This window comes from Pezoporus wallicus, unplaced genomic scaffold (genome assembly GCF_028554395.1).
Source record: "Pezoporus wallicus isolate ANWC-B61680 ecotype Strahan unplaced genomic scaffold, APGP_CSIRO_Pwel_v1 contig_10389, whole genome shotgun sequence".
NCBI classification, from domain to species: domain Eukaryota; kingdom Metazoa; phylum Chordata; class Aves; order Psittaciformes; family Psittacidae; genus Pezoporus; species Pezoporus wallicus.
In genome coordinates this window covers 30,791-55,328 of record NW_026637666.1, presented here as the reverse complement: position 1 = coordinate 55,328, position 24,538 = coordinate 30,791, and the positions used below count along the sequence as shown (strand labels likewise).

General features: G+C 49.8%; 2 protein-coding genes across 4 annotated transcripts; both read left to right on the top strand.

Annotated features, from left to right (window-relative positions):
• Positions 1-8,132, top strand: LOC130598044 (argininosuccinate lyase). The gene is made up of 17 exons (XM_057407092.1): positions 1-73; positions 183-244; positions 1,524-1,718; positions 2,612-2,695; positions 3,011-3,067; positions 3,320-3,417; positions 4,018-4,095; positions 4,380-4,457; positions 4,567-4,619; positions 4,982-5,044; positions 5,262-5,376; positions 6,009-6,093; positions 6,266-6,325; positions 6,587-6,670; positions 6,873-6,953; positions 7,326-7,432; positions 7,892-8,132. Exons 2-17 carry the CDS (start codon positions 233-235, stop codon positions 8,040-8,042), a joined length of 1,401 nt encoding a protein of 466 aa, XP_057263075.1. The 5' UTR covers positions 1-73; positions 183-232; the 3' UTR covers positions 8,043-8,132.
• Positions 145-22,966, top strand: LOC130598043 (argininosuccinate lyase). 3 transcript variants are annotated; one of them, XM_057407088.1, is made up of 17 exons: positions 13,619-13,667; positions 13,819-13,880; positions 15,872-16,066; positions 16,960-17,043; positions 17,353-17,409; positions 17,925-18,022; positions 18,623-18,700; positions 18,985-19,062; positions 19,460-19,512; positions 19,924-19,986; positions 20,204-20,318; positions 20,961-21,045; positions 21,218-21,277; positions 21,539-21,622; positions 21,885-21,965; positions 22,199-22,305; positions 22,727-22,966. In XM_057407088.1, exons 2-17 carry the CDS (start codon positions 13,869-13,871, stop codon positions 22,875-22,877), a joined length of 1,401 nt encoding a protein of 466 aa, XP_057263071.1. In that variant the 5' UTR covers positions 13,619-13,667; positions 13,819-13,868; the 3' UTR covers positions 22,878-22,966. The 3 variants fall into 3 exon arrangements, with proteins under 3 accessions (XP_057263073.1, XP_057263071.1, XP_057263072.1); XM_057407089.1 differs by having other exon boundaries at positions 13,658-13,726; XM_057407090.1 differs by lacking the exons at positions 13,619-13,667; positions 13,819-13,880 and adding an exon at positions 145-244.
• The last annotated feature ends 1,572 nt before the right edge of the window (positions 22,967-24,538 follow it).

Here is a 24,538-nt window from a genome sequence, read left to right as displayed (position 1 = left end):
CCGCGCACAAGCGGGTAAAAGCGGGCGGCGGGGACAGGGAACAGCGAGCGACCGGGGCTGAGCTGCGGAGCAGGTGAGCGGGGTCAGCGTCGGGCACCGGGACCAGGACTGGCACCGGCACCGGCACGGAGACCGGGCACCGGGTCCCCCATCTCACCTCACCTCACCGCGCTGTCCCACAGGTCGCACCAGTTGCGGGATCGCTGCAGGAACAAGCAGAACATCGTCCGCAATGGCTGGCGAGGTAAGGGTGAACTTTGCTTCTCTGGCGGGGTGGTCTCGGGGTGCTCTGGCAAACAGGCTCAGCTGCATGATAACCCCAGCACTGCAACCTGCCCTGCTGACCTGGGTGATTCTCTTCTTGATTTGTTTTCCTGGGTTTTAAACGGAGAAGGGGACAGCAAACGTATTTGTTGCTATAGCTGCAATGATTCACCTCTGATTCCGGCGACAACCCACAGTAGTTGGGATATACTTGGGTACCTCTTCCCCATACAGCACTCAGCTCCCAGCACTCGTCTTTCACACCCCATCCCCTCTGCCATTCACCCCAGGGGCTGGTTTCTCAGCTAGGAACTGCAGAACTTTGCTTTTTCAATTCCAACCGAATTCCAGTTCCTCACAGCTCCTACTGACAAAGCCGCTTCAAAACCGGGATCATCAGCACCCTATGCCTGAGCCCTGACACCCACGGGCTCTCTCCTGCTCTCCTCTCGGGTTCTCCTCCCGTCCTTGGCTCAGTCCCTGGGGAAGGGGCTGCTCGGGGCTCCGGTCCCCGCCTCCGCCGCTGTCCATGGTAGCACAGCTCCGCCCTGCTCCACAGAGCTTATGCAGGGTATTGGGGCTGGAGGGTGGGCGGTTCTTTCCTCTTTCCTCGAACATTTCTAACACCAAAAGGGACCCAGACCTCCCTTTCTGCAGTCTGCACCTTAACCAGTCTGCTGTTAATTTTATGCCAAAGTTTGCAAGCACCTCATGGAGACTGGAGATGCTTCAGACGATAACTTCAAGCACCTCATAGATACAGGAGTGTTTTAGAGGATGTGGCTTGTGCTGGCCCACAGCTCTTTGTCAACTGTTTCGTTATAGTCTCTCTCAAAGAGTAGGGGTTTAAGAATTATTATTTCAAGTAACAGTAGGTTTCACTATACAGCTTTCACTATATCCCTGGATGCCATACTTTATTCTGTGTCAGGAGACTATCAAAGGGTCAGTGATCAGCAGCTGCCTTAAAAGAGATCCCTGCTGGTGCTGCAATATATGCCCTGATACTCTTCTTCATAGGATCATGGACAGGATACACTCTCTCCAGACTCCTACAGAAGTAAAGCAACTGGGAGGATTCCTGAGCCAGACCTGATAGGTCATAAAGTCTAGGACTTTTCTGGTTAATGGTACAAACTGAAAACATTCCTGAGTATGTCCTCAGTTATAGCTGGAAAAGGAGTAGCATGGACATTGACCAATTTATAGGGGATAGATCAGAAAGTATACTAAAAATCTCTCTGAACTATTACTTCTAGGGGGATAAAATGATGGCAGGAAGGTTTGTTGGAAGCAGAGATCCAGTCATGGAGATGCTCAGCGCTTCCATTACCTATGATCAGAGACTGGCTGAAGTTGATATCCAGGGGAGCATAGCTTATGCCAAAGCCTTGGAGAAGACTGGAATCCTACCTAAAAGTGAGATGGAGAAGATCCTGAGTGGCCTGGAAAAGGTATTTATTTCCCTCACTGTCCTGTGTGCTGGAATGAATGGCTCCTTCTCTGACAGCATCTCTAGTAGCATCCCTGAGCTGCTGTTCTAAAGAGAATCTTTGCATGTTCTCGTGTTCTATTTCTTGGGGCTAGGCGTGTGCTGAAATGCTTTCCTGAAAGGGAATGCTGCCCTAAATCACAGCCATGACGGGCCGATATGTACTGCACTCAGGTCTCTTGGACACATTCTGGGCAGGAGATGGATGCCCAAACTGCATCCCACTAAATGCACCAAAGCCCAACAGTGGGATGCGAACCAGCTGAGAAGCCCCCAGTGAGAGCCTGAAGCCCTGAGGAGCACATTGCCAATGCTCATCGTGACAGCCCCAGTGCCACAGTGAGGTGTGCTCAGTGTGACCTGCCCAGCCTCTTCACACTGCAGTCACCAGGAATTGTTCCCTATGAACTAGGAATATTATTTTGCTGCTGGCAGTTGGGATCCCACTGAGTCTGGCTGCCCGAGTCAGAAGCAGGCAATGCATAGCCTGCATAGAAAATATCCCATTGTTCTTGCTCACCCACCATGGACAATGGTGACTCTATACAATGTTTGTATAGGAAAATCCTGGTGGACAATGAGCTCCCTTTTTGCTGCAAAGCTTAAATCCTCCTATAGCCATAACACTGCAGAATCATCATGGGGAGGGAGAGGAATCCCACCAAGCGCAGTATAGAATAGTGGGAGAGAGCAAGCAGCCAGCCTTGGCCTAAAAGAACAGGAATGCAGAGCTCATGTGAGACTTAACACTTTGATATCCACTGGGATGGCAGAAATTGGTATTTCCTGAGGACACCCATGCACAGCATCAGGGTAACTGTAGAGGCTGACTGGTGTTTCTGCTGATGTTTGTAGATCTCTGAGGAATGGTCTAAAGGAGCCTTTGTGGTGAAACACACCGATGAGGATATCCACACTGCCAACGAACGCAGACTAAAGGTTTGGGTCCTCTCACCTCTTGCTCCTGCTCCTCTGGAGCTGGATCTGCCTGACCTGAAGTGCTTGTACCTCTGTTCCACTTCCACTGGGAAATTCCACTAGATCCCTGCTGCACAATCAAGTGGCTCCAAGAACCCTTTTGTGGAAGAGGCACTGTATAATTATAGAACCCAAACGTGCCCTTCCCCAGAAGGGATCCCATGGCTACTCACAGGATCCTCCAGAACCTCTTCCAGGCAGGGATGAGGTGTGCTCATGTGGAGTCTCCTGCTTAGAGTACAAAGATACTGATAGAAATCCTCTTCTTGTCTTCAGGAGCTGATTGGAGACATAGCTGGAAAGCTGCACACTGGAAGAAGCAGGAATGATCAGGTTTGTACAGAATCTATTTTGAATCCTTTCTTCTCCTTCCCAACATCACTTCAGGAGACCTGAGACCAGAACTGCTTTTGGTTCTTTTCCTGAGGAGCAAGGTATCCTGACATTACCACATCAAAATGATCAAATGATGACAGGAAGATGAACCTGCCCATCACACAGAACAAGGAGGGGATTGCTGTAAAAGTGGCTGGTCACTATATATGTCACATTCTGCTTTGTCTGACTGTGGCCAATCTCATACAGGTTGTGACTGACTTGAAGCTGTTCATGAGGAATTCCCTCTCTGTCATCTCCAGTCACCTCCTGCAGCTCATTAAGACCCTGGTGGAACGTGCTGCCATGTAAGTCCTTTCCAAACCCATGACGTTTGCCTTGCAGGATCAGGAGACTTCCAGGCTTGCTCTTTGGCTGGCCCCCATGAGGGCAGCAGGAGGGTCTCCTGCAGAGGAAGTTACAGACCGGCACTCTGTGGTAGCACAGGGAAAGGCAACGGGCACTCTTTCCCCACAGTTCATGTCACAAAGACTTTCCTCCTCCCCCACTGTATCCAGGCAAAGGAATTGAAGTGGGAAGTGTAGACAAGACTTTAGAAGGACCAAATCCATCTGAAGGAGTGGGGAACATGTTTCAGGTTGCTAAACAGGAGAAAAGCTCAGCTGTGTAAACTCCCTGTTTAACTCTGCTCCTTACACACCACGTTCCAAACTGGTGGTGGACTGGGGAATCTGTGTCTGTAGTTTTCCAGAGAGGTCTATGGCAGATTGACCATTCTGGAAGACTGGGAAATCTAAACCCCACGTGCTTAGGTAGCAGGTAACAGGGAGATAGACCAGCTTCAGCACAAGCTAAAGATTTTCTCTTGCCAGAAACCCTGGAGTGTACCTGCCACTGCTGGTATCCTCACAGCTGCTGCTCACCTCTTTCTCTCCTTTCACATGCAGAGAAATTGATGTTATCTTGCCTGGCTACACCCACCTGCAGAAAGCTCAGCCCATCAGATGGAGCCAGTTCTTGCTCAGGTAACCACCTTTACACTTGGCTGCAGGGACCCTTCTCCACCCTTGGGGGCATGCTCAGCTGGAGCCTAGAAGGGCATCATCCTCTGAGGGGGCAGACAGGGCTGGTGACAAACCACAGATAGCCTTGCAGACTGGAAGAGGAGCTCCCCATGTGGCTCTGATCCAAGCACTGAGGGGGCAGTGGAGGCTGGCTCCTGCATGCTCCATCCTTTGGCCACTCTCACCTCTTGGGTTGTGTGACACTTTCTGACATCAGGTGCTTCACCTCTCGTGTCCTTTCCCAGCCACGCTGTTGCTCTGACCCGTGACTCTGAGCGCCTGGGAGATGTGAAGAGGAGGATGAATGTCTTGCCTTTGGGAAGGTAAGTTTGTGTTCTCACTGCGCATTGCTTTGCTCTGCCTTCTCTGCTTCCTAGAGCTCAGTTTTGGTTGAATACCTTGCATGACTTCTGTTTCTTTCTTCCCTGGCAGCGGTGCTTTGGCTGGCAACCCACTGGAAATCGATAGAGAGCTACTGCGTAGTGGTAAATGTCTCCATATGGCTGAGTGACACTTGCCTACCTATAATGTCTAGAAGGGAGGGAAGCATTGATGTATGGCTTACAATGGGACCATAATACACTGTGTTGGAGCCAAAGCTTTTCTTTCATAAGGCTTTTTACTGCAAAGAGAGACAATGCCTGTTAGCTGAGAGCAGGAAGAGCTAACTCTGCTGCACACTGGCTGCCTGGGCTAATAACAAAGACCCCAGTCAGTGAAGAGTTTAAAATGTCTGTTTCTGGGACTTCTCAAGGGCTCACAGTTACCTGCATGCTGGGGCAAACTGCTATGTTCTAGCTCCATTCATATCAAAACTGACTTCCTTTGTCCATCACCTTCCTCACAGAGCTGGACTTTGCCTCCATCAGCCTGAACAGCATGGATGCTGTTAGTGAGAGAGACTTTGTGGGTAAGCACAACTCAATCACTTCTTCCCAACACCATTCTAGAAGTAGCCTCCTGAGACCTTTCCAGTCAACTTCCCTTCATAAAGGACTGAAATCCTCCACTAGGAAGTAATTATACAGAAGACGTGTTTGATAGTGTTTAAATTCCAGTAGGGGTTCCCTGGGTTATCAAGCAAACAAGCACCTTTTTCATGTCCTGATTTCCTGCCTTCTCTGCAGTGGAATTCCTCTCTTTTGCCACCCTGCTGATGATCCACCTGAGCAAGATGGCTGAAGATCTCATCATCTACAGCACCAGCGAGTTTGGCTTTGTGACCCTCTCTGATACCTACTGGTAAGTTTTTGGTCTCTGGAGAATAATTCTCTTCTTCTATCCTCACCTGAAAGAGTAAGACAGTGTTTGGGGTCTCCCTGCTGCCCCAGCATGAAAAGGCTGGCAGAAAGGCAGCCGTAGGGTGAATACCCCTCAGTACTGAACACTTCTTTCTGATTCTGGCAACTCCACTAAGTCTGCATGCAGCACTCGCTCCTCCCCAGCAACTGCTGGCACACACAACTTCCTCCTCTGCTGCCACTGCCTGCCAAAGCCTTCCCTGCCTGGCCGGCTTTGCAATCCTAACGGATTTCCTGCCTCTTGGGGCAGCACAACACAGCCCTCCCTCTCTGTTGTCACAGGAGAGCTGACCTGGTGATAGCAGCCATGGGGGGGCTTGTGGACAAATCTCCTCTTTGCTGCCTCTTTGAGAGGTGGAACTGCATGGTAGCTCCAGGCAGGACTGCAAAACCGAAGGCTTGGCTGTGGGAAACATGAGAAAGTTGGCACACTCAGTTCACTGCTTTCCTGAAGTCTAGAAAGAAAAAGGGACAGATGTGTTGCTTTTCGAGGGCTAACAGGTTGCTGCATGACCTGTGTCTGTATGGGCTGGGGTCCTGCTCACCATTACACTCCACACACCTTTGTTCCAGCACTGGCAGCAGCCTGATGCCTCAGAAGAAGAACCCTGATAGCCTGGAACTGATCCGCAGCAAAGCTGGACGAGTGTTCGGACGGGTGAGCGGGCTCCGGAGGGAAGGGGATGGGGAAACTGCTCATCCAGGGCTGAGGAATGTTCCTCCTTCTTATCTCTGCTTAAAGAGATGTGCCCAGTCTGGGCTCTTCACCTCTGCTGGGACAATGTGCTTCTCCTCTTGTACCTAACCACCTCGCCTGCTTCTCTCTGCAGCTGGCTGCCATTCTCATGGTTCTCAAAGGCCTTCCAAGCACCTACAACAAGGATCTGCAGGTAAAACACATGTTGGCTTTCACAGGGTCTCTCAAACACACAGATCTCTTCTATTCTGGAGTACTTTGCCAGTCCCTGTCCCTGCACAGGCCCTGCTTGTGTGTAGGGGGTGAGGAAGGGGCTGAGGCTCAGCACAATGCACTTGGCACCACGGCCATAGAGGAGCCCCTGCTCTGCTGGCCTGGCTGCTCAGGCTCTTGGTTGGGCTTTTGGGCCACACCGCGTTGACTCACAGCAGTTTTCATCCTTGTTCTAATGCAGGAGGACAAGGAGGCTGTCTTTGATGTTGTGGACACCCTGAACGCTGTGCTCCAGGTGGCCACTGGAGTGATTTCTACCCTCCAGGTAAGGCTTCAGGCTCTCACTACTGAACATGTTTGGGGTGAACATCACACAGATAACATGGGTAAATGAGCTCTATATGTGTCCTAAGATGAAGGCTCTTCAGTAACTCACCCATATGGCTCACTGTGGCCACCACTGTCAGCTAATTATGGCCCCAAGGAAGAGTTAATGGTAATGTCTCCTTCTGACCCTCCTTCTGCAGATCAACAAGGAGAACATGGAGAAGGCTCTGAGCCCCGAGATCCTGTCTTCTGACCTGGCCCTCTACTTGGTTCATAAAGGAGTAAGTGTCAGGGGGGACTGGAAGCTGTGATTTCTTGGGATGCAGAATACTGCTCAGCGAAGGCCTGAGATGAGGCCTTGTGTTCTGTTCCCAGGTGATGGTCAGTCTGGGTGAACAAAAACGAAAGCTGGAAACCTATTCTTTACATGTATCCCGAGTAGTGGAACTGCTGCCGGGTGGACTTGATAGTAATTTACAGGTGGAGTTTTACCTACTAACTCCTTCCCTCTTCACACCCCAGAAAACCCGGACTGAGATTGCATTGCCCTAGGTGAAAACAAGCCAACCAAAACAGAGCACATCCATTTTTTTTCCATTGGAAAACACCCCCATTGCCTGGTCACTGACTGTGGCCTCTGCTTCTCACTGCAGATGCCATTCAGACAAGCCCACATTGACACTGGAAAGGCCGTCCACCTTGCTGAGTCTAAAGGCATCCCTATCAATAATCTCAGCCTGGATGACCTGAAGAGTATCAGGTTTGTATCGCTTGACTTCCCTCAACAGGCAGGTATCAGCCTCTCGTCATATGGGCTTCCTTATGATGCCCTTTCCCAAATCACCTGTGCCAGACAATACCACAAAACCAATGCCCTCACAACACAGAATGGGGACAACATGACAACCACTCAGCTCCAGCAGGCCATGGGCAGCAGCTACTGAGAGGGACTGGATGAAACTCATGCCCTGACATGGAGGCACCAGCCCTCCAGAAGACTTTGGCTCCAGACTTCTGCCTGTGGAGCTGACTCTTGGGTCTCCCACAAGCAGCTACTGTCAGGCACCAGAAGTGCAGAAGTGCCTGGGCTGCAGGAAGCCTTTCCCCTGCCAAAAAGGCTCCATGTCCACTCCTTCACCATCTCCACAGGCACTGAGCACTTAAAGCAGGCACCAGCACCCAGTGCTCTCCATTGACACTCTTCTCTTTGCCTCCTCAGCCCCCTGTTTGGCAGCGATGTCTCCCAGGTCTTCAACTTCCTCAACAGTGTGGAGCAGTACACGGCCATGGGTGGCACTGCCAAGAGCAGCGTGAGTGCCCAGATCGATCACCTGAGGGAGCAGCTCAAGAGGCTGAAGGAACAGGCTTAGAGTGTGGGGAGAGATCCCATGGATGTAACGTTGTGCCTGTATCACTAACCTGGAGTTAATAAACACTGTGGTGTATGTAGCTCACTGAAACTCCTGTCTTGTGTCTTCCTTCTTAGAGGCATGACTGAGTTGGGCTTTCTTAGCTTGTGTGAGGCCTGGTGTGAAAGAACATGGGCTTGTGCCCTCCCCCCCCTGGCAGTGGAGCTGGGTATGGGGTGTTCAGTATGTCAGGGTCTGGTATGTTGGGAGCAGCAGGAGTGTCCCGAGACCTGAAGTCTCCTGGAATGGAGGGTGGTGAACTAGGGAATATGTTGTTCCTTTGCACCTGACATTGGTGATGCTGCACCTCGAATCCTGTGTTCAGTTCTGGGCTCCTTACTGCAAGAGAGACATTGAGGTGCTGGAGGGGGGCCAGAGAAAGGCAATGGAGCTGGTGCAAGCCCTGGAGCACAAGTGTGATGGGGAACGGCTGAGGGACCTGGGGGGGTTCAGTGTGGAGAAGAGGAGGCTCAGGGGGGACCTCACCGCTCCCTACAACTGCCTGACAGGAGGTTGTAGTGAGGTGGGGGTTGGACTCTTCTCGCAAGTAACAAGCGATAGAACAAAAGGAAATGGTCTCAAGCTGCACTAGGGGAGGGTACTGGGAAAAATCTCTTCACCAGAAGAGCTGTCAAGCAGGCCTGTCCTGGTTTCAGCTGGGATGGGGTTAATTTCCTTCCTAGTAGCTGGTAGAGAGCTGCGTTTCAGCTCTAGTCTGAGAACAATGCTGGTAACACACCGATGTTTTAGTTGTTGCTAAGTAATGCTTACCCCAATAAAGGACTTTTCAGTTTCTCCTGCTCTGCAAGTGAGGAGGGGCACAAGGAGCCGGGACGGAGCAGAGACGGCACCAGACCCAAACTACCCAAAGGGATATTCCATACCTCAGCATGTCATGCCCAGGATAGAAACTGGGGGGAGTCACCCAGAAGGCCCAGGTAGCTGCTTGGGTCGGGCTGGGTATGGGTCAGCAGGTGGTGAGCAATTGTATTGTGTATCACTTGTGTTTATTGTTGTTTTAACTTTTCCCTTTTAGTTTTATATCCTCTCCCCTTGTTATTTCCTTTATCATTATAACTATTAGTCGTAGTAGTATTAAACTGTACTTTAGTTATTAAATTGTTCTTATCTCAGCCCATGAGGTTTTCATTCTTTCCATTCTCTTCCCCATCCCACCCAGTGTGGGGATAAGGGGGGTGAGTGAGGGGCTGCTGGTATTTAGTTACTGGCTGTGTTTAAACCATGACAAGGCTGCTCAGGGAATCATAGGAACATAGATTCAGCTGGGCCGTAAAAGATCTTGAAGATCATCAAGTCCAACCATTGCCCCAGCACTGCCAAGGCCACCACTAACCCATGGCACTGAGGGCCCCATCTGCACGGTTTATGAACACTTCCAGGGATGGAGATTACACCCTGGGCAGCCTGTTCCAATGCCTGAGCACCCTCTCTGTGAATACATTGTTCCTAATATCCAGTTTAACCCCCCCCTTGTGCAGCTTGAGGCCATTTCCTCTTGTCCTATTGCTTGTTACTTGAGAGAAGAGACTGACCCCATCTCACTACAATCTCCTGTCAGGCAGTTGTAGGAAGTGATAAGGTTCCCCCTGACCCTTCTCTTCTCCAGACTAAACCCCCCAGGTCCCTCAGCCATTCCTCATAAGACTTGAAAAGTGGTGGAGCCCCTGGAGGTATCTGACAGACATATAGGTGTGATGCTTAGGGACATGGTTTACTGGCCAACTTGGCAGTGTTAGGCTCATGGTTAAGGCTCAATGATATTAAAGGTCATTTCCAACCTAAATGATTCCATGATTCTATGCAGCACAAGGCTGGACCCAGCAGTCCAGAGCAGGCCACATAATGTGCTGAGGGAGGTTTGTGGTGTGCACAACGTGCACCTGATACTGCATTTATAACACATGCCACAGCTCCAGCTGTCACTGCCCTCCTCACAGGACTATGCGTTCTGCCTGCCTGCCAACAGGGGAGATGAAGTGGCCAAAAGAAGTCTTCTCACCACCTGGGGCCAAACTTGCATAGTGTTAGGTAGGACGTGGCCAGCACATCAACACAGAGGTCATTCCAGCCCAACGCAAAGCCTCCTTTGGCCCCAGTTTCCTCTAAATCACGGGGGTTGCATGGGCCCAGGTCAAGCTTTTTTTCTGTGTGACTTGGCCAAGCTATCTGTGGCAGAGTGCTTGGAAAGACACTGGCATGGCTGGCTGCCTCTTAAGAATCTTAATGCTATTTTCCTTCTGTCCTTATAGAAACATGATCAGAATAAAGGCCAGGAAAAGCCTTACTTGGGGAATTAAATATTTGATTAAACACCTGAAACATCATTCCCCACTATTGTTCTGCAGTGATTTCTGGAAGAAATATGCCTGCAACTTGACTTGAAAGGCAGAGAAAGAACAGCTGTCTAGAGGGAAAGTGGTGCAGTTTTCTTTAAACACTAAACCAACCTGAACCTGGGACCCACAGCACAGTAGTATCAGTTTTGTCATGGACAATTTCTTTGCTGTCACAGCATTTTAAAGGTGTTTTGCTCAGCACCCTGCACTCTGCTGATGCAGCAATGCATTAGGACTGCAAGACTGTAGCACAAACAGGTAATGGCAGTAATGCAAGCATTGCCTCACCATATTTAGGTTAAGGGCTACAGCACAAACACTACAAACTGCCACGAGCTAAACCTCCTGCCATTAACGAAGTACCCCAGGACATTCTTCTCCCTTGTGCTTAAAGGGAAAAACCAGCACCTGAAAACTTCCCTTTCTTCAACACTTCACCCTCAGTGTCCCCTTATTCTGATCCTGAACCTGATCTGTTCTCCTGGCATTTAAAGAACAGCACATTTCAACCACCACTCCATAAAATTCCCTTGTGTTTGCTCTGTTACTTCCTGCTGTGTTTCTGTTTCTGCACTTGTGTTTCACTCCCCAGATAGGCTAGCTGTGGCCAGGAAATCACTTATGCCCTCTTAGCTGATAGAGGAAAGGAGCAACAAAGGGAGAGGTGACACCAACACGGGACACCGACAGAGGCAGAAGAAGGGGTATCTCCTCATTTCCACTTCATAGTTCTTTTCCCTCCCATAAGTTTTCTTGACCTGTGCCATCCCCCACTCTTTGTCCCTATTTGTACCTTCTACCTCTTTCTCAAAACCTTCAGAAGCCTCAGCTGAATAGATTTTCATTTGCTCACAGCAGCAAACGTCTGGCATTGCTCCTCAGGGCCAGTGCTGAGTGACGCAGAGTTCTGCCAAACTGAAAGAGAAAGGGAGGTATCAGCAGATTATCACATCTCGGTTTCCTACTTAAATGAGCAGCTCACAATCACTGGCACTTCCCACCCATCCACCTTTTCCTTAAGACTGTGAAATAATTTAGGTTGGAAGGGACCTGTGGAGGGCTCCGAAGCCCTTTTTACAAGGGCCTGTAGGGACAAGACAAGGGGGAATGGCTTTAAGTTAAAAGAGGGGAGACTGAAATGAGCTTTTAGGAGGAAATTCTTCCCTGTAAGGGTGCTGAGGCACTGGCACAGGGTGCCCAGAGAAGCTGTGGCTGCCCCATCCCTGGCAGTGTTCAAGGCCAGGTTGCACACAGGGGCTTGGAGCAAGCTGCTCCAGTGGAAGGTGTCCCTGCCCGTGGCAGGGGTTGGAACTGGATGAGCTTCAAGGTCCCTTCCAACCCAAAACAGTCTGGGATCCTATGATTACAGGAGTGTTTGGCCCACAATGTCTTCAGACTTTCACCGTCATCCTATTACAACCCATTGTGATTTGGGTTTTTAAAGCCCTGACCCTTACCACAGGAAGATCTGTATAGACAGAAGGCTCAGCAGCTTGGACACTACTTTGGACTTGCTCTGGTCTGCTCCATTACAGACCACAGGAAGGCACTTAAACCAAGAATTCACGTAGGCTGATCATGAAGTACTGAAACTCTCAGCAGATGGCTATGTAACTCTGATCTGACACCCAAGTAGATAACAAACCTACAGAAGGGCTCTTGAGACATTCCAAGAAGTAGTGAACTCTTCTCTGCCTCCTCCCGCCCCCCAAGGAAAAGAGCTCTAACCTGCTTTTACACTTGGGAAAAACCCTGCTGAATATTTTGTCTCCTAAACAAATTCCTATGCCTGGTCCTTTTGTCCCCTAGCTCTCTATGGAAGAAGCTGAGCTAGCCATATTTCCCTGCCACAACAAGAGAACTGTGAGAACAGACGCACTGCGTGACAGCAACGTCCCCTGCAGGCACCATGGGTGAATTTGAGACAGCAACATCCAAACGTGTCCATCTACACTGGACTCCTCTTTGCCAGGCAACACAAACTAGTTTCATTGGGATTCTTCAACCATTTCTATTCCTCGCATTACAGAGGGATCCACATACACATACGTGGAAGAAATGACACAGAGGCCTGGAACTAATAGAACCGAAAGTGGAGCTTTCACTGGTATATTTAACCATGGAACTGCTTAAATACAGGTAGCATTTAGAAATCAAAGCTATCATGTAGCAAACATACAAAGGGTTAATAATGTGAAAACACAACTCTCAGAATAGATACAGGGCAACTCTGAAAGTGCCACAGAGATTCCATCTTCCATTTCTTAGCTCTGGGGGTCACAACTGGTCTCTGGAGACCAGTCTTTGAACAGGTTGTACATGTTCCATATAGCCAGCCCTGAGCCCAGATCACAAACACCCCGAGGTAAAGCCTCTCCCTGTACATGCTTCATTCTAGATGTAACTCTAGTGCTTACTGGTTTTCCAAATCCTCAGCAACCTCTTGTCAAAGCTCAGAATAAGGACTCAGACATTCTTAATAGAGGAGCATTACAAGAGAAGCATTAAAAATGAGGGACCTCAGAAGAGGAAGGAACCTGACAACAAAATGGTCTAAAGAGGTTCCCTCCGTGTAGTCAGTGTGATGCTCTGTGCTGCCACAAGCCTGGAAGTCTGAAAGGGAACAGGGTCATCCCCCCCGTTCCCAAAAATATAAGTGGAAATGTTTGAGAAGCAGTGAATTAATACTTTGATCCAGATCCAGACTTCGAGCATGTTCTGGACTGATACTGAAGGTGGCACACTGGAAATCCAGCTGCAAAAGGTACTTGCTCATTCCGATCTGGTAGCCAGAGGCAGCCTGGTGGTAGCCATGTCACTCTGACCGTGCCCTCTCTGCTACAGAATGCAGCACCCCCCAGTCAAGCAATCCTACTGTGCCCTAGACTTCAGCTCAGAAAGGGGATGAACAGTAGGACAGAGAAGAACATAGGAAAGACAGCTGGACCGGTCCCTTCCTACCTGAATTATCCTACGGCCCTGTGCCAACAGGGCTGGATAAAGGGCAGGAAACCCAAAAGGGTACAAGAAAAGTGGGATGCACTTCCTGCAACCCTCCGAGGCCTCCGGCAGCGGACACAGGGGAGAAAATGCCATAGCAGCACAGACAAAGCCGAGCCCCCCGGTGCCGCGGGGTGGTACGAAGGGAGGGGGGACCGGAGCGAGGCCGGCCCCGGGGACACCCCGCCCCGCCGGGGCGGGACGAGCCGCCAGCCCCGCGCACAAGCGGGTAAAAGCGGGCGGCGGGGCCGGGGGACAGCGAGCGATCGGGGCTGAGCTGTGGAGCAGGTGAGCGGGGTCAGCGTCGGGACCGGCCACTGGGAGCAGTACCAGTACCAGTACCAGGACTGGGTCCCTCACCTCACCGCGCTGTCCCACAGGTCGCACCAGTTGCGGGATCGCTGCAGGAACAAGCAGAACATCGTCCGCAATGGCTGGCGAGGTGAGGGTGAACTTTGCTTCTCTGGCGGGGTGGTCTCGGGGTGCTCTGGCAAACACAAATTCAGCTGAGTTAAAGTGTAAGTCGCAGGCCGAGCAGCCTGCCATTGCCTGCAGGTTCTTCCTTCTCGCAGGGAAGGACTAATAACCCGTGCAGTTCATTCCTGATGACTTGTGTTGAGGCAGGAGGTACTGCACGGCAGGTCCTGCAAACGTTTCTCTGTACAATAGCTGCGTTTTCAGTTTCTGTGCTTGGTAGGTGAGACGGGAGCAGTCATCTCCGTGAGTCACACTCTACCTTCAAATGGCTACTACAGCCCTGGCCTCCTCTGCTCTGGGTTGCAGATGAGTGTCTGTCAATTCTTGGACTGTAATAGCCACCTCTCAAATCAGAGTCCTGCAGCCAGCTAAAGTTAATCTTTCAGTTTTAATTTCCTGATTGCAAATGTATGTGTTGCAATGCTTCTGCTGACCCACTTCTCACTTTGATGGAAACCCATAATACTGAAGTTATATCTGAGCAGTCCTGTTCCCTACTGAAGCACTCGGCCTCTGATACTGGCCTTTAATTCAGCACCCCCTGTGCCATGCTCCTGTGGGCACCAGATGCACACTGAGGTCTCTAACACTTTTCTTGCTTAATTCTGATTCCCCATCTGCCTTCCCTCAGCTTTCTGACAAACCTGCCTTCAAGATGCTTACACCCTTACCTGTGTAGGCTTTCTGCTGCTGCCCTCTCAGTCACGTTGTTTCAGCAGGAATCAGCAGAGACATGGAGACAATCACTAGGAATCAAGTTTCTGAGGTTACTCAACAGTGCTTTGACTGATAAAGCCCTGACACAGACTAGCTTGCAACTGTCCCACCAGCTTCTTGCTGTCCATGGTAGTTACAGTGTGAGAAGAGACTGGACAGGGGTGTCTGAAAGAAAATCAGATAGATCAGTAATTATTACCTGCTCTGTGGTGGTGACTGGATTTCAGCCCTTCCTTTAAATGACTCCAGTTTCTTTTTTGTGCCTGTTAGCAGTAGAGAGTTGCTTCTGAAATCTTGGATAATTTGTAAGGCCTCTGCACAAGTGAAATTCCATTTCAATGTAAGTTTGCTAGAGTTTTGGGGTGTCCTACCCAGGCAAGCAAAAAGTGACATATATGTCTCTTAGCTGGTGAATCCCTTCAGTTGCTGATTCACTGGTGAAAAAGCTTACACACAACCAGCTGTGCTGCATAGATAGAATTATGTACCTGTCTTTGGTCACCCAGTGCAGTAGTTAGGTAGATGACACATTCAAGTGTGTCAGGTTACTCTATGACTCTTGGTTATGGGTAGAAAACCAACTTTCATTTCTATGCATTTTAAAACCTTCTTCTTGATTGATTTTCCTGAACATCCCTGATGCTTGACTCCCTTTCTGGAGTCTGGACCTCAACCAGTTTTATGCTAATTCTAGGCCAAAGCTTGCAAGCACATCGTGGACTCTGGAGATGCCCCAAACATGTCATAATGTGGTTTGTGCTGGCCTCCAGCTCTTTGTCAATCAAAGAAACATATCTGTTAGCTCAACAGAACAAAAAGGCCTTTGATGACAGTGGCTTTCACTCTATTTGTTAGCCACTGCTTTCCTTTTTTCCCCCTTTAAAAGGCTGTAAGAGTGTTGTTGACCTGCAGCTGCCTTAAAAGAGAAATCCATGCTGATCTTGCACCATATGCCATGATAATAATTTCATGGACTCCCTGCAGAGACAAAATGTCCTAGAGGATTCCTGAGCCAGGCCTCACAGCCTGGGAGCTAAACACTAGTGACAATGACATGTTCTCCATTGCTTTGCCAAAGATCCTGAAGTCCAGGATGTTCCTGGTCAGGGCTGCCACCCTGCAAGAATATAGATGAGCATGGCCTCATACTGCATGAACAGATCACTGGATGTTACATGGTGCATAGGACCTTCACTGAAGTTATTTGGCCTCTTTAATATGCTGCTTCCTTTGTCTCAGGGAGATAAACTTTGGGGAGGAAGATTCAGTGGGAGCACAGATCCAGTCATGGAGATGCTCAATGCTTCCATCAGCTATGATCAGAGACTGGCTGAAGTTGATATCCAGGGAAGCATAGCTTATGCCAAAGCCTTGGAGAAGACTGGAATCCTACCTAAAAGTGAGATGGAGAAGATCCTGAGTGGCCTGGAAAAGGTATTTATTTCCCTCACTGTCCTGTGTGCTGGAATGAATGGCTCCTTCTCTGACAGCATCTCTAGTAGCATCCCTGAGCTGCTGTTCTAAAGAGAACCTTTGCATGTTCTCGTGTTCTATTCCTTGGAGCTAGGCATGTGCTGAAATGCTTTCCTGAAAGGGAATGCTGCCCTAAGTCACAGACATGACGGGCCCATGTGTACTGCACTCAGGTCTCTTGAACACATTCTGGGCAGGAGATGGATGCCCAAACTGCATCCCACTAAATGCACCAAAGCCCAACAGTGGGATGTGAACCAGCTGAGAAGCCCCCAGTGAGAGCCTGAAGCCCTGAGGAGCACATTGCCAATGCTCATCGTGACAGCCCCAGTGCCACAGTGAGGTGTGCTCAGTGTGACCTGCCCAGCCTCTTCACACTGCAGTCACCAGGAATTGTTCCCTATGAACTAGGAATATTATTTTGCTGCTGGCAGTTGGGATCCCACTGAGTCTGGCTGCCCGAGTCAGAAGCAGGCAATGCATAGCCTGCATAGAAAATATCCCATTGTTCTTGCTCACCCACCATGGACAATGGTGACTCTATACAATGTTTGTATAGGAAAATCCTGGTGGACAATGAGCTCCCTTTTTGCTGCAAAGCTTAAATCCTCCTATAGCCATAACACTGCAGAATCATCATGGGGAGGGAGAGGAATCCCACCAAGCGCAGTATAGAATAGTGGGAGAGAGCAAGCAGCCAGCCTTGGCCTGAAAGAACAGGAATGCAGAGCTCATGTGAGACTTAACACTTTGATATCCACTGGGATGGCAGAAATTGGTATTTCCTGAGGACACCCATGCACAGCATCAGGGTAACTGTAGAGGCTGACTGGTGTTTCTGCTGATGTTTATAGATCTCTGAGGAATGGTCTAAAGGAGCCTTTGTGGTGAAACACACCGATGAGGATATCCACACTGCCAACGAACGCAGACTAAAGGTTTGGGTCCTCTCACCTCTTGCTCCTGCTCCTCTGGAGCTGGATCTGCCTGACCTGAAGTGCTTGTACCTCTGTTCCACTGGGAAATTCCACTAGATCCCTGCTGCACAATCAAGTGGCTCCAAGAACCCTTTTGTGGAAGAGGCACTGTATAAGTATAGAACCCAAACGTGCCCTTCCCCAGAAGGGATCCCATGGCTACTCACAGGATCCTCCAGAACCCCTTCCAGGCAGGGATGAGGTGTGCTCATGTGGAGTCGCCTGCTTAGAGTACAAAGATACTGATAGAAATCCTCTTCTTGTCTTCAGGAGCTGATTGGAGACATAGCTGGAAAGCTGCACACTGGAAGAAGCAGGAATGATCAGGTTTGTACAGAGCTGGTTGTTTTTTCTCCTTCTGTATTCCTCCCCCACCTCAGTTCCTTAATCATATTTCTCTATGCTATCTTTTACATGACCTGACACTCTCCAGCATGTACTCCCTAAGGCTTTAAACTAGTGACTCATCTGCATAGGAGAATGGGCACTGCAGAGTTGCTTCCTGGTGGTAAAAGCCCACAGACTTCCACTGACATTGCTTTGAAAGCCTGCAGAAACCATGATGTTACTGGCTGGGTGCAACTTGCAGGATCAGTCCTTCTAATGAATACTGACTTGGTTTGGGATTTTCTTAGTCAAAGTTGACAATACCTGAGGAGCTACTGAAAAGAATGGGCTTTGGTTCTGTTTATGGAAAGCAAGATGCAGTGTTTTTCACAAATCAGTGATCCCTTCCCATCACACAGAACAAGGAGGGGATAACTCTGCCAGGGACTCCTGCTGAACAGTATTTCCTCTTATGTCACATTCTGCTTTGTCTGACTGTGGCCAATCTCATACAGGTTGTGACTGACTTGAAGCTGTTCATGAGGAATTCCCTCTCTGTCATTTCCAGTCACCTCCTGCAGCTCATTAAGACCCTGGTGGAACGTGCTGCCATGTAAGTCCTTTCCAAACCCATGACCTTTGCCTTGCAGGACCAGGAGACTTCCAGGCTTGCTCTTTGGCTGGCCCCCATGAGGGCAGCAGGAGGGTCTCCTGCAGAGGAAGTTACAGACAGACATGCACTGTGTGGTAGCACAGGGAAAGGTAATGGACCCTCTTTCCCCATAGTTCACAGTGTATCCAGGCAAAGGAATTGAGGTGGGAAGTGCAGACAAGACTTCAGAAGGACCAAATCCATCTGAAGGAGTGGGGAACTTGTTTCAGGTTGCTAAATATGAGAAAAGCTCAGCTGTATGTACTCCAAGTCTAACTCCTTCTTACACACCACACTGCAAGCCAGCGGTACAAGGGGGAACATTTGCCTGCCAGAGGGATTAGTGTACCAGGCAGTTTTAACAGAAAGGCCTATGGCAGATGCACCACTCTGGAAGACTGGGAAATCTAAACCCCACGTGCTTAGGTAGCAGGTAACAGGGAGATAGACCAGCTTCAGCACAAGCTAAAGATTTTCTCTTGCCAGAAACCCTGGAGTGTACCTGCCACTGCTGGTATCCTCACAGCTGCTGCTCACCTCTTTCTCTCCTTTCACATACAGAGAAATTGATGTTATCTTGCCTGGCTACACCCACCTGCAGAAAGCTCAGCCCATCAGATGGAGCCAGTTCTTGCTCAGGTAACCACCTTTACACTTGGCTGCAGGGACCCTTCTCCACCCTTGGGGCCATGCTCAGCTGGAGCCTAGAAGGGCATCATCCTCTGAGGGGGCAGACAGGGCTGGTGACAAACCACAGATAACCTTGCAGACTGGAAGAGGAGCTCCCCATGTGGCTCTGATCCAAGCACTGAGGGGGCAGTGGAGGCTGGCTCCTGCATGCTCCATCCTTTGGCCACTCTCACCTCTTGGGTTGTGTGACACTTTCTGACATCAGGTGCTTCACCTCTCGTGTCCTTTCCCAGCCACGCTGTTGCTCTGACCCGTGACTCTGAGCGCCTGGGAGATGTGAAGAGGAGGATGAATGTCTTGCCTTTGGGAAGGTATAAAGTTTACTTCGTGTGTAGTCCTTGGGTCTCACTTTGCTCTGTGAAATGGCTGAGGCAGATCTTTGCATCCCTGAACCACTGGGGTTTGTATAATCTATTCACTAAAGATCTGCAAGGCTGCAATCCTTGCTTCTCTTGCCAAATAGAAGATTGTCACCACAGACTGTTCTTCTCACTTTCCAAAATTAGGAAATACAATCTTTTATCAAATAAACCTTCCTCTAATTCCAGAGGTCAAAGTTTGCCAAGGTTCAGGCCACATTGTATGACACCAAAATGAACTGTGAGAGGGAAATATTCAGAGAGGTGTCACCCCTGGGTGCCAGAGCTCAGCTTTGGTTTGAGCGTGCAGGATGTCATACATGACTTCTGTTTCTTTCTCCCCTGGCAGTGGTGCTCTGGCTGGTCACCCACTGGACATTGACAGAGAGCTTCTACGTAATGGTAAATGTCTCCATATGACTGAGAGCACAGGTTTGCTCATAATCCCTGGGAGATGGGGAAGCTTTGACACATTGTCCTGAAGTTGCAATATCTTAAACATGGACATGGAGAGTGTTAACTAAAAAGAAATAAGTGTTATCTGATGCTCAGTGAAAGAGGAGGGAGGCAGCTCCTATTGACTCGGTAAGACAGAAGACTTTTTACTGCAGTGAGGCAGCAGGTGTTTGTAAGGTAGGGCCATAAACAGAACCAACTCTGCTGCACGCTGCCTGCCTGGGCTAATAACAAAGCATGTTTGTGTTTCTGGGACTTCTCAAGGGCTCACAGTTACCTGCATGCTGGGGCAAACTGCTATGTTCTAGCTCCATTCATATCAAAACTGACTTCCTTTGTCCATCACCTTCCTCACAGAGCTGGACTTTGCCTCCATCAGCCTGAACAGCATGGATGCCATTAGTGAGAGAGACTTTGTGGGTAAGCACAACTCAATCACTTCTTCCCAACACCATTCTAGAAGTAGCCTCCTGGGACCTTTCTAGTCAACTTCCCTTCATAAAGGACTGAAATCCTCCACTAGGAAGTAATTATACAGAAGACGTGTTTGATAGTGTTTAAATTCCAGTAGGGGTTCCCTGGGTTATCAAGCAAACAAGCACCTTTTTCATGTCCTGATTTCCTGCCTTCTCTGCAGTGGAATTCCTCTCTTTTGCCACCCTGCTGATGATCCACCTGAGCAAGATGGCTGAAGATCTCATCATCTACAGCACCAGCGAGTTTGGCTTTGTGACCCTCTCTGATGCTTATAGGTAGGTCTCTGTACAAAGAACCAATCCCTCAGCCTCTCCTCCTCAGCTATCCTCACCTGAAAGAGTAAGACAGTGTTTGGGGTCTCCCTGCTGCCCCAGCATGAAAAGGCTGGCAGAAAGGCAGCCGTAGGGTGAATACCCCTCAGTACTGGACACTTCTTTCTGATTCTGGCAACTCCACTAAGTCTGCATGCAGCACTCGCTCCTCCCCAGCAACTGCTGGCACACACAACTTCCTCCTCTGCTGCCACTGCCTGCCAAAGCCTTCCCTGCCTGGCCGGCTTTGCAATCCTAACGGATTTCCTGCCTCTTGGGGCAGCACAACACAGCCCTCCCTCTCTGTTGTCACAGGAGAGCTGACCTGGTGATAGCAGCCATGGGGGGGCTTGTGGACAAATCTCCTCTTTGCTGCCTCTTTGAGAGGTGGAACTGCATGGTAGCTCCAGGCAGGACTGCAAAACCGAAGGCTTTGCTGTGGGAAACATGAGAAAGTTGGCACACTCAGTTCACTGCTTTCCTGAAGCCTAGAAAGAAAAAGGGACAGATGTGTTGCTTTTCGAGGGCTAACAGGTTGCTGCATGACCTGTGTCTGTATGGGCTGGGGTCCTGCTCACCATTACACTCCACACACCTTTGTTCCAGCACTGGCAGCAGCCTGATGCCTCAGAAGAAGAACCCTGATAGCCTGGAACTGATCCGCAGCAAAGCTGGACGAGTGTTCGGACGGGTGAGCGGGCTCCGGAGGGAAGGGGATGGGGAAACTGCTCATCCAGGGCTGAGGAATGTTCCTCCTTCTTATCTCTGCTTAAAGAGATGTGCCCAGTCTGCGCTCTTCACCTCTGCTGGGACAATGTGCTTCTCCTCTTGTACCTAACCACCTCGCCTGCTTCTCTCTGCAGCTGGCTGCCATTCTCATGGTTCTCAAAGGCCTTCCAAGCACCTACAACAAGGATCTGCAGGTAAAACACATGTTGGCTTTCACAGGGTCTCTCAAACACACAGATCTCTTCTATTCTGGAGTACTTTGCCAGTCCCTGTCCCTGCACAGGCCCTGCTTGTGTGTAGGGGGTGAGGAAGGGGCTGAGGCTCAGCACAATGCACTTGGCACCACGGCCATAGAGGAGCCCCTGCTCTGCTGGCCTGGCTGCTCAGGCTCTTGGTTGGGCTTTTGGGCCACACCGTGTTGACTCACAGCAGTTTTCATCCTTGTTCTAATGCAGGAGGACAAGGAGGCTGTCTTTGATGTTGTGGAAACCCTGAACGCTGTGCTCCAGGTGGCCACTGGAGTGATTTCTACCCTCCAGGTAAGGCTTCAGGCTCTCACTACTGAACATGTTTGGGGTGAACATCACACAGATAACATGGGTAAATGAGCTCTATATGTGTCCTAAGATGAAGGCTCTTCAGTAGCTCACCCATATGGCTCACTATGGCCACCACTGTCAGCTGCTCAAGGATCAGAGGGTTCTTTTAGAGCAAGGTCCCTTCCAGATAAAGTCCCCTCAATGTGACCACTGACATCCCTAAGGAAGAGGTGATGATGCCTCCCTCTTGCCCTTTCTGCAGATCAACAAGGAGAACATGGAGAGGGCTCTGAGCCCTGACATGCTGTCTACTGACCTGGCTCTCTACTTGGTCCGTAAAGGGGTAAGTATCAGGGGAAACTCAGAACTCCAATTCCTTTGGATGCAGAATACTGCTTAGCGAGGGCCTGAGATGAGGCCTTGTGTTCTGTTCTGAGGCGATGAACAAACCTGGATTCACATGGCATTTTACTAGATGAAAACAAGCCAAGCAAAACAGAAAACATGTCTTTTGTGTCCTTTGGAAAACATCCCCATTGCCTGGTCACTGATTGCAGCCTCTACTTCTCACTGCAGATGCCATTCAGACAAGCCCACATTGCCTCTGGAAAGGCTGTCCACCTTGCTGAGACTAAAGGCATCCCCATCAATAAACTCAACCTTGATGAGCTGAAGACCATCAGGTTTGTATCACTTTTACCTTGAATTCCCTCAACAGGGTGCCCTCCTCCAAATCACCTGGGCCAGACAGCACCCCAAATACTGCTGGGAGAATGGGGACAACATGACTACCACTCTGCTCCAGCAGGCCATGGGCAGCAGCTACTGAGAGGGACTGGATGAAACTCATGCCCTGACATGGAGGCACCAGCCCTCCAGAAGACTTTGGCTCCAGACTTCTGCCTGTGGAGCTGACTCTTGGGTCTCCCACAAGCAGCTACTGTCAGGCACCAGAAGTGCAGAAGTGCCTGGGCTGCAGGAAGCCTTTCCCCTGCCAAAAAGGCTCCATGTCCACTCCTTCACCATCTCCACAGGCACTGAGCACTTAAAGCAGGCACCAGCACCCAGTGCTCTCCATTGACACTCTTCTCTTTGCCTCCTCAGCCCCCTGTTTGGCAGCGATGTCTCCCAGGTCTTCAACTTCCTCAACAGTGTGGAGCAGTACACGGCCATGGGTGGCACTGCCAAGAGCAGCGTGAGTGCCCAGATCGATCACCTGAGGGAGCAGCTCAAGAGGCTGAAGGAACAGGCTTAGAGTGTGGGTAGGGATCCCATGGATGTAACGTTGTGCCTGTATCACTAACCTGGAGTTAATAAACACTGTGCTGTATTGTCGTTCACTGAGACTCCTGTCTTGTGTCTTCCTTCTTAGAAGTATGACTGAGTTGGGCTTCTGATAGGCAGAGAGTAGCAGGAGTGTCAGCACATGTTTTGCAGGTGGACTGTGTGTGTCCACAAAGAGGGATGATTGGTGTAACATCTGCAACACCCACCTCATCTCCAGCTATCTCTGCTCTCCTGCTAGGATTATGTTCCCCTGCCTTCGTTCTGGCAGGAAAATAAAATCTCCTCACCCCCTGGCACTAGAGCTTGTATGGCCTTAGGCAGGTTGTGCCAACCCCCAGGTCATCTCAGCCCATCACAGAACTACCTGTACTTCTTTTCTGTGTGTGCCACATGCCCGAATTTGCCTTCGAGCTAAATTGGGACAGAGTGCTTTAAAAAGAAATTTAAATAATCCCTGGCATTGCATTGCTGTTGCCTCTTACTGAGGTCATTTAACACCTTTTGCCCTTACAGAAGTAAAACCAGAACTAAGAGCAGGAACAGCCTTACTTGAGGTATGAACTGCCAGGACATCCCCAGGTCCTCTCCTGCTTACTGACACTTCTCTCTGATTTAGTACGTGTTTCACCTTCCAGCTAAGTTAGCTGTGGCAGGGAAATCGATTATATATGTTTAAGTCAGGTGGAAAGGTGACAGCAACAGCCAACACCAAGACTCAGAAGAGGGATTATCTCCTCCTTCCCAGCTCATGGTTCTTTCCCTTTCTCACATGTAGGAAGCCACCCAAGTGAGTATCATTTTAGGGCAATGACAATTAAAATTAAGCTTTCTCCTCATTGTTTCATTTCACATGTCTCAGCCAACTCAGCTTTCCCTTGTTCCCAGCTGCCACTGTTCAGCACCTTGAGGGGCAGTGCTGTTTGAAAAAAAAGGAGGTGATTTTAGCAGATTATCACACCTCGATCTATTGCTTAAATTAACAGTTCATCATCACTGGTACTCCCATTTGACCATCCACCTTTCTGATACTCTTATGTGTCACCAAACCGTTCTTTGATCTGCAATAAACGAAGATGTTTGTGCTTCTGTAACTGAACCAAATACAGCATGACCGACGGCTGCTTACTGTGCATGGAGGTACATGTTGTCATCCAGGAAGCAAACACAGGCTACAAATAAATATCCTACAAAACTAAAACCAATCTGATGGCATTGCCTCCCTCCCTTGCCCCTATACTTTTCTCTTTATTCCTAATGAAGTTCTGGGGGTCCTGGTCTGAATAGGGAAGTGTTACCGTGCTTCACAGCCGAGCCCTGACGTGGTTTTCTAACGCAGCGATCATCCTCCCGCCTGTCCCCACGATTCCATCCGGTCATCAGCGCTCTTCTGTGCCGTTTCCAACAACTTCTTGCCCTCCCGCTTCAACAAGTGACTCTGAGAATAAAGAAAAGTGACTCCGAAAATAAAGCGACTCTGAGAACAGAGGGAGGCTGGCAGCACATCAATAAAGGCACAAAACCATCCTCCCCGCGGGAACCCAGAGAGCCTGCCCGCACCCCAGCGTTTTAACGCCACGCTTTGCCTACAGGCGGCTGCAGCCCCGACCGACGGCTCGGGGGATGCGCTCG